Raw genomic sequence first — 10,000 nt, forward strand, 5'->3', positions numbered from 1 at the left:
GCATCAGCTCTCCATGCAACCCGCGGTGGAAGCCAGTGCTGCTGTTGTCATTCAGTAACCCCGCTCTTGATGGGTAATCGATGGTGGCGTGGTGGCTCTTCTGGTCACAGAGCAGACAGGGTTTGGCGCTGGAGTCATCAGGCCCTGGTGAGGTACAGATCTCACACAGCCACAGGCTCTCCTCATTGAAGTTCAGCTTAGCAGCAGCCAAAACCAGGTTGCTATGGCAGCACAGGGAAATTGTCTGGTGTGGTGGTTCAGTATAATACGCTGTGTCGGTGCTGAAGTGTGGCACTTCTGCCTTTTTCTTTCCTGTTTTTTTTTTTTCCTTTCCACTTGTTAGCCTTCTGAAGAAAGGCCTTCCTGCCCGAATAAAGAGTCGCAAATGCCAGTCAGGGAGTTGTTCCAAAGTTCTTCAATCTCTCATGGAGAAGTTGTTTTGCATGCCGGAGCTAATGAAAACGGATGCGAGCACAACTGCAGATTACTTTTGAATGTTTTCCCCTTTTTTTTGAGAGTTGCTGTGCGTAAATTCACAATTGCTCACACATTTTTGTAATTAATCCAAAAACAACAACAACGAAGAATAACCAACCGCTTTCCATTTGCGTGGGCAATCATTTCGCGATGACGAGCGTGTAGAACACCAGTTGCATGCAAATAGCAAACGAGTGTGATTGCAATCCCGGATAAGAGATATTTGTTCCATATTTACTTTCTCACCTGTACCGAAAGAGTGTGCAACAGGGGGCACAGTGGCGCTGTAAGACCCCAAGGGTGGGGTGGGGTGGGGTGGGGAGGGGGGAGGGGTGCTCGGTGGCTACATGGCGACCGTCTCGGTAAACTATCTCTGCCGGACGGACGTAATCGGCTGGTTGGCTACATGACGACCTTCTCGGTAATCGGTAAACTAATTCTGCCGGACAGAGGTAATCGGCTAGGTGGCTACATTATGACCGTCTCGGTAATCGGTAATAACGACGGCTGGTGGAATGAACATAACTAGCGCTATGCGAGTACGCGTCAATGTTTACCAAATGGAGAAATGACCCTACCTAGAGGTAAGGGCGCATTATCTTCTGCCCGTCAGAACAAATGAGATGAATACATAGGGGTATTCGGAACAATATCCCTAACAGAGACACAATGTTAACAAGCATCGGTTCTTGAGGTGATTCACGAAGCATCTAATGCAGTTAGAATTACGGTTTATATTGTAAGTGGGCGGAATGGTAAATTAAGTCATTTATGTTTGACGTCCCCCTGAGGTCAAAGGTCACCAAATTATTTGTCTGTCCCCAAAATGATGTCATGAGTCTATGTAGCAAGTTTGGCTATGATATGTTAAAGAGTTGCTGAGAACAGGCTTACTTCCTGTTAGGCGGCTATGCCGTCAAGTTTGATTGGCTGTCACGGCCAAACGGTTTGGAATTAGAAAAGGTGTTTGGCAGGTTTGTTCGGCTTGTTCTGAAAATCATATAGGGCAAGTTTCATGATGATTAGACATAATTTAGCAAGTTTGGCTATGATATGTTAAAGTGTTGCTGAGAACAGGCTTACTTCCTGTTAGGTGGCTTTGCCGTCAAGTTTGAGTGTGAAGAGAGAGGAGTCAAAACACATCGACATAAAAAAACAGTGCCCCCTAGAGGTCAACGGTCACCAAATTCATTGACTGTCACCATGATGAGGTCATGGGTCAATGTACCAGGTTTGGTTATGATATGTCAATGGGTTGCTGAGAAATTGGCCTAATTGTGATTTTTTTCGGCGGTTTTGAATTTGAATATGCAGTTTGAGGTATTTTATCAAGCACGGGCTGAAGGTCAAATTTACCAAGTTTCGATATGATTGGGCAAAATTTGTGATAGTAGAGGTGTTTTGACAGTTTTGGACATAAACCAAGATGGCGGAAAATTCATCATGGCGCAAAATGACGTCATAGGGTGCGTTGAACTCGGCTTGGTTCAAGGAATCCAATGATACCTGTTTTTTGAATATTGGATGAATGGGTCGAAAGTTATAAACATGAATGCATGTGCAGCTTTGACCTGTTGGTGGCGCTGGAGCTGTTGACCTGAAATTGGCTTGATGGGCTAATGGGGCTGTCCTGAACCAGTGTGCAAAATTTCACAACTTTTCACCAAGGCGTTCTATGGGCTGCCATAGACTCCCATGACTGAATAATAATAATAGGAATTCATACAAAAACAATAGGTTTTTGGGTGTCAAGCAAAAACTGAGCAAGGGCCTGTTTCTTTTGTAGTGAGCAGTTAGATTATGAGCAGTATTGATTCTTTAAAATACACTTTTAAAGGTGCTGAAGGTATGAGTTAAAAGCTATTATTAGAGCCTAATTTGTGGAAAAATAGCATAGCCAACCATCGGCGCATTGTGCGTTGTGGGAATACACATTTTGAGTTGACTGCGCCTGCCTCTGAATGAGACAATTTAACTAATACACCGTGCCCTGCTAATGACTGACAAATCAGTGCATCTTTTCCTTGATTGGTTCAGGGAATCAATCTTGCCTGTCAATCACAGGTGTGTAAAATGCACTCCATCAATGGTGGAGAAAGTTACGGAATCTTGCGCTCTTTAGCTCTCTTTCTAACATTAAGGAAGAACTGCTTGTGTCTCTCTCCACCTTTTAATTTAACTACCACCAAGCCTCATAAGGTAGAGGGGATCTGCATGTCAACACACACACGCACACAAACACACCTTAACGGGGTTAAAAATGCATTAGTGAACAGGAACCATCTGTTGTCAAAGCCAACTAAGCTATTAGCAGTCCATTCATCTGCAAGTCATTAAAAGAAGGTGTGAAAGACTTTCATCAGCGGTGGATGGGCAGACAGACCGATGGATGGATGGGTGAATGGACGGCTGGATCAATGAAAGGAGAGACCGATGGAGGGCTGTAGATGAATAGACGGCATCTTTGCAGGTATGGTGAAAAAACCATTAGACGGTCATTAATCTGCAAGTCATTAAGGCAGAGGAAGTAGCACATTATGCTCTCTAACAGTGGAGATGTAATGGAAGGGCGAGAGTGACAATGACAGCTGGCCAGATCAGGTAGAAGACCTCCTTGATATCATTATTATGGTGTTGATGGTAGGCTTCAGAGAGCAGAGTGTAAGGGAGTGTCACCCCAAACACTCTCCAGCCATAAATCTTACCCTTCTCTGTTATTGACCGAAAGCAAAAATCCTGGGTAGATAAAAGCATAGGTGGACTTAATGTAAGGATGGATAGACGGATGCTGATTGGATGGAATGCCGGGGCGGATGCATTGATAATGGGGGGGATGGATGACGGTTAGCTGGCTGGCTCTTTGGATGGATGGATGAATGATTGGGTGGATGATGAAGTAATGGGTGAAGCAATCGATGAATATTAGAGTAATGGATTGTTGGCTGAACCAGTGAACGTAGGTTTGGCTGGTTGGCTGCACTGCAGGACAATTCAGTAGCTAGAGGTCAAGGAGGTAGCAATAAGGGCTTTCATTTCAAGGTGCGACTGACTGTGGGACAACCATTCTCTCAAAATACCCATTCTTGCATTGTGTTTTCCCATCTTCCCATCTAAAGTTATTGTTTTTATTAGCGCAAAGATAAAAGTCCTTCATTTCCTTCCAAAACCGTAATAATTCATAAACATTTCCTCTCCTGTGTATTTACATTTGGGCTTGACATTATAGGTATTCTGTTTTTTTGTGCAGAATCAGACTGGTCTATTACATTGAATGCTAATTTAAGATCTAATATAAGACCATTCAATAAATCTATATAAAAGTTTTTTTGCCACTCAAAATATTGAGGACAGCTTTTCATATTTATTCGATGATTTCCTAATGCAAGTGTTGATGTGACATATGCAATCATCTACACATCAATAAACGAAAGCTTTAGTTTTCGGTTGAGTTACTTGCTAAATTAAAGGGCAGCTTTAGGGAATTAGTCCACAAATATAAAACGGTGCTTCCTTCGCGTTTCTTTCTTCAGAATCCAGCATGTGCACACGCCTGAAAGAACCCAATATGAGTCACATCAGATGATTTTTTTTTTAGGTCATGGATTGAATTTGAATGAATTCATTAATTAATTCAACAACAGAACACTTTAATCCCCCTAATGTGCCACCTTAAACTGTAGCCAATGTTATGATCTAGCAGGATTGTAATTTAGCCACCAAAGAGATGAATGCACATTGAGCTAATTATTTCTATATTGGCTTTTCTTTTTTAGTATAAAGACAGCAGCTGGTAAGCATCAACAGAGAAATATGATTTTATCATGAGAATACGGACAAATAAAGGGTCTGGGACATATTTTTAGCCTAAGAGTTGGCTGAATGTATTTGATGAAACACCTCTCTTCTGGTTTGGGCTTCGACGAGGCCAACAGCCGATTCAGCCATGCTGTGGCAGGCCTCCTTTAGTAGAGGAGTAAAAGATTGATTGGGGTGAACCCAACCAAGTTCAGTGTTCCCCTAGTATGACACGGCATGGTAATTCTGCCAAAACTGGTGTCTAGTCACCCCTCTTTAGGCATGCAATATCAGTGGATGCAGAGAGTGACCTATTTTCGCTGTTTCTATGCGTGTGTTGCTATTCTTTGCTAATGTGCTGTTCTCTCGTTGGATCTACTTTTAGGTTTCAACCTGGTCCAGTGTGGGGAGCCAGGTGTGCCCAGCTACGGCTACAAAGTCCAGGACGACGGACACTTTGCCGGCACGTTCGTCCTGTATGCCTGTAACCCTGGTTACAGTCTCCATGGTAGCAGCACACTCACCTGCCTCAGCGGAGACAGACGTGTGTGGGACCAAGCACTTCCTTCCTGTATAGGTTAGTGTCCTACGTTGTCAATTAGTATGCATCGTGCATTTCCCCGTGTATTTGAAGAGTCCCATTTTCCATGCACCTCCAACCCAAAAGTTTTTCAACTTTGAATATATTTGCATTTTCAAAGCGCTTGATGAGAAAGTTACAGTAGCGAGGAGAATCAGTTTTTAAGCCCAGTTGGGTAAGGCATGATGAATCTTGTATTTTTTTATAATACTCTAAACTGTTGTTTAGTCTTATTTACCCCGAACATTCCCTGCACCCAGCAGCTGATTGAAGCAAATGGATGTACCACAGTCTTTTCATTAGGCCCACTACAAACATAAGTTAAACGTTTTCTGCTGCTGTAATAATACATTACATTTCCACATTCAATCATCTACTACAACCACAAGACATGTGTTATGAATTCGGTTAAGTTGTGTTGTTAGATTGCCCCAAATGTTTCCTAACAAGTTTACTCGAAGTGAAATCCATAGTTGTGTTCAACGTGACGAGTGCGTTTCATTTAGTTGCCTGTACACAGTATCATATCCCCTTATCTCCCATCGTTGGGGAACATTGGAAGCAGTCATACATTAGAGACCTCATTTATTGACATGATATTTAATCATAATAATAATATTACTTTTGATGTATATAACGCCTTTTAAACCCAAGGATGCTTTACATTGTGGGCAGGAACATAGAAAACAAAAGAACTTAATCAAAAATAACACAAGGAGACGAACAGACAAAGAAGAGGGGGGGTCCACATGCAGTTGGCAAGGTGGAAGAGGTGAGTTTCAGGAAGAGTTTTAAAGGTAGCCAGTGATGAGGCTTTTCAGATGTCGGGAGGGAGAGAGTTCCAGAGGGTGGGGGCTGCCACACTGAAGGCTCAGTTGCCATAGGTTTGGAGCCTGATGTTGGGGGGGGGGGGGGTAGAGAGCCGGCCGGCATCCGAGGACCGCAACTTCCTGGACGGGGATGTAGGGGTGGAGGAGGTCGGTAAGGCAGTGCAGGGCGAGGGCATGGAGGGATTTGTAGGTTACAAGAAGGGTTTTGTAGTTGAGGCAGGATTTGATGGGGAGCCTGTGGAGGTGGATGGGCGGTGGGGTGATGTGCTGCCAGGGCCTGGTGTGGTTGAGTACTCTGGCAGCAGAGTTTTGGATTTACTGGAGCCTGTCCAGGGTTTTGCTTGGAACCCCGGACAGGACTCCATTCCAATAATCCAGTCCAGTATTTGAATATTAGTGTAATATTGTGCTACTATGGCATGAGTCCCGTGCCAGCCATCAAGGTAATCATACGGTAACGTTATAACCTTAGAACTTTGAACATGCATAAAATAATGTTAGGTACGATTGTTTTGACCGAGGATAACAGCGCTTGTCTTCCACTATTTAACTTGCCCCATAACTTTAGCTACAGCTAAGAGAAGTCATCTCATCTAATGGTAAATTAGCAAGTTAACGTTGTGTTAGCGAACATTACTTGCAGTTATAACACTAAATTAAAGGACATTACGTGAATAAATGTGACTAAATATAACATGAAAAAAACGTCAACACTACCTCATCCGTGAGAATTATTTCTGGCTTAAGTCCCGTCAGATAGATTTTCACCAGCAATGGTGGTGAGGACAACATCTCCCCAACAGACATATAACATATACCTTTTGGCTAACTGGCATTCCTTTTCCTTCATTCAGTTAAACATCACACGGACACTACGTATATTACGTTATTTATTTTATATTTATTTGGTATGACCAGAAAATACATTTCTGTAATACTTACTAATTTCTACCTGATATTTACATTTGACTTCTTGAACTTTTTCATATGAGAGGATATCACATTTGTATAATCTGAGCCAAAATAATAATAATATTCCAAAATGTACCATCAAAGTTGACAATAATAAAGTACATAATATATCACCTCAATGTCAGAGCATTGTGCAATTCAAAGAGAATTTCCTTGTTCATTTGATAGTGTCATCGGCACTATATTTGAAGGTAACAGTTTAGCAGTCATAAAGTCTGCCACTGCAATCTCTATGCCAACTATAGCACACTTGAGCACTCTTGAGGTGAAAATGGCCGACATAAATTTGTATTCTTTTGGTTTAGTTTTTTTGGCAGCACCTAAATCTATGTGAATATTTCTCAGGTAGTTTGGCAGATGAATTGCCTGGAGGGTAAATTTACCCTTAGATGACACTTGGCAGATGTTAATTAGTTAGGTTGTGAGTCTGCCAAACAATCCTTTCCCTTTCTGCCAAAACATTAGAAATCATCGAGGTGACACACACGTTTTTTTTGTTTTGTTTTTTCCTCTTCTGGTTGTTCACTGATCGGTGCTGGATGTTGCTTTCTGTTTGGGATTATTCCGCTGACCAGGGTGATTGACTCAATTCTATTGAGTCCATAAGGAGAAGCATGTGTCCAAATGAAGCTTTTATTGCCCCGTAAATGCATATGCCGGGGCATTTCCAGCAAATATTATTTTTCAAATAAATCTTAACATATTATGCCCATATCACTATCTAGCCATCCATGCTGTTTGCCTGATGAGAGTGTGCGATTCCAGATGGGCAGGAATGGCAGGCAGTCGCCATGCACGCACAAATGTCATGTTCCGCATTCTGCCGTATCTTCCAATAGGCACGAAGCCCACACATTTTCCACACGTAACCATACGAATGACCTTATTTCAATTCCGAATGCTGTTGCTTCAACTAAGAGATCCTCCTAGCCACTGAGCCTTCAGCCATGTCCAGGTAAATTGAGCCCTGCACAGCTCTCTCTTTCACGCTCTCTCTCTCGCTCTCTCTCTCTCTCGCTCTCTCGCTCTCGCTCTCTCTCTCTCTCTCTCTCTCTCTCTCTCTCTCTCTCTCTCTCTCTTTCGCGCTCTCTCTCTCTCTATCCTTCCATCACTCTGTCTCTCGCTCTCTCTCTCTCGTTCTACCTCGCTCTCTCTCGCTCGCTCTCCCCTGTGCAGAAATGTCAGTGTACACTCAGCGGCAGGGTGCTGCCGTGGTGGAGATTACGGACAGATAATGCCTGGAGAAAGGCATCGTTTTCAGGCAGAAGAGACGCTCCCGCAATGCCACCAAACATGAAGCCGACAAACAAGGGAGGGCAGTGCGTGTGTCCGCCTGCGTTCTGTATGCAGCTCAGAAGGGCTTAGGTCTGTGTCCAGAATGCAAACAGAATAAAAACCTCCTTCAAGGACAGGAGGGGTTGGCTTCTGCAGTCAGCGGCCCCGTACTCCCTGGCTCCACACCCCTTTCCTCTGAGGGAAAAGATTATTTAGCCTACTTCTCCAACTTTGACAATGTTCACTGCATGAACAACCATCCTGCTTGAATATCTTAGGATGCGCATTTAAATAGAATGATAAAATAAATATAGTAATGCATAATGAAATAGGCCTCCCCAGGGAGACTGGATGCTTGTGAAAACAGTTGGAACACATCCTCAAGTTCACTCATTGAAACTCGACTATTCTTTTATTCAATGCACTCACAAAGACAAGCCACTGTGTCTCTCATTAAACCCACACATAATATGTTCGGGGATTCAGTGATTTGTGACGGTTATCTGTTTCTTCTCCGAGTAGCACCATACTGTCTGGCACTACGCTTGGTTAACAAGCTTTCTAGTTACCTTTGCTACGACCTTAAATGTATCAAGTTGTTTTACAATCCCATTTACTTCCATAGTGCATTGAGCCAAATCTTGCTCCCTCAACTCATTTGTGTTTGTGTGACCGTGTGACCGTGTGCGGGCACGCATCTGTGTGTGCATGCGCACACGAGTGTGCGTGTGTGTGTTTGTTTGTGCTACACACAGGTCCCTGGCCTCAGGTAATGTAAAAGCAGGAGTCGTGTTATACAATGTTGATTTTAGGCCAGCATTAATACTCCCTTTTGTCAATCACACAGTAGAAAACCCTTTTCTCTCTCATTTTCTTCGTAAACACTTGCAATCTGGTGGCCCAGCGTGCCAGTGTGTACCATGTGCTCACGTAATGAGTTCAATTACAGCCGTTCTGTCTCTATCTGTTCTTAGCCAACCAATAATAACAAAAGCCCCACAAGAACAGAACCATTGACTGCTTTGTGTGTGTACTTCACAAGACTCGTCTTTCACATAAAATGTCTTAATCAATGCTTTATTTTTTGTTTGGCCCTTAAAAAAACAAATATTTATTTATATATATATATATATATCACTAAACTCTATGCGTTAGATGTGACTGCTTCTGAAGAAGTTTGTGCTATGTTGTTGTTTGCATCAGCCGAGTGTGGAGGACCCATCTCCGGAGCCATATCTGGCCGTATTCTGTCTCCTGGTTACCCTGCTCCCTATGACAACAACCTCCACTGCACCTGGACAATCGAGGCGGACATCGGCAAGACCATCAGGTACCCACAGAACTCCTCCCTGAGGCACTTCAAAGTCAATGCGTTTCATTGCCACTGGAGTTCACTGGGAGGTCCGCCATACTATACGACTGCATTTTTGTGGCAAGGCGAGGCTTCTGTTGACGTCTTATTAAAAACCCACCAAAGCAAAAGTAGCAATTCAAGGTGCTAAATAATGTCAATCCAATACCATCTAGTGTGAGGTCAAGAATATATGGTATGATATTTCTTCTATTTATGGTTGTGGATGGCCCTGGAGTTTTAATTGGGATGTGGTCTGATCTCGCACGGGTTTTCTCTCCTCTGTATCTTCTTCAGTCTCCACTTCATAGTGTTTGACACCGAGGTGGGCCATGACATCCTGAAGGTGTGGGACGGTCCATCCGGCCCTTCAGAGGGGGGTATCCTGCTGAAGGAGTGGTCCGGCCCGGCTTTACCTGAGGACACCCATTCAACGTTCAACATCCTCACCCTTCAGTTTGATTCAGATTACTTCATCAGCAAGCAAGGGTTCTCAATACAGTTCTCAAGTAAGTGACCTATTGATAGCCTTTTGGAACTCTTTCAGTACTGTTACCTCAAATACTATAACACAGAGAATGTTTTCCCTTATGCGGCTGAGTGTGTGAGCACAATTAAGCACTGCGTCCGTATGCTCCTCGTAAAAGAGGCCTCAGCAGGCTGTCTGATAGTTCAACAGAGCGGTGGGAACCAACTTACAAAACGCTGTGCATACAAGTC

General features: G+C 43.4%; 1 protein-coding gene across 1 annotated transcript in view; it reads left to right on the forward strand.

Moving 5' to 3' along the window:
- The window catches only part of LOC115558918 (CUB and sushi domain-containing protein 1), a 116,366-nt gene that overhangs the window by 39,586 nt on the left and 66,780 nt on the right, over positions 1-10,000 (forward strand). Inside the window, exons 18-20 of the mRNA XM_030377469.1 lie at positions 4,658-4,849; positions 9,133-9,259; positions 9,578-9,789. Of these exons, the coding sequence (XP_030233329.1) occupies positions 4,658-4,849; positions 9,133-9,259; positions 9,578-9,789 (531 nt within the window). The remainder of the gene's footprint in view (positions 1-4,657; positions 4,850-9,132; positions 9,260-9,577; positions 9,790-10,000) is intronic.

This window comes from Gadus morhua, chromosome 14, assembly GCF_902167405.1.
Source record: "Gadus morhua chromosome 14, gadMor3.0, whole genome shotgun sequence".
Taxonomy (NCBI): Eukaryota; Metazoa; Chordata; class Actinopteri; order Gadiformes; family Gadidae; genus Gadus; species Gadus morhua.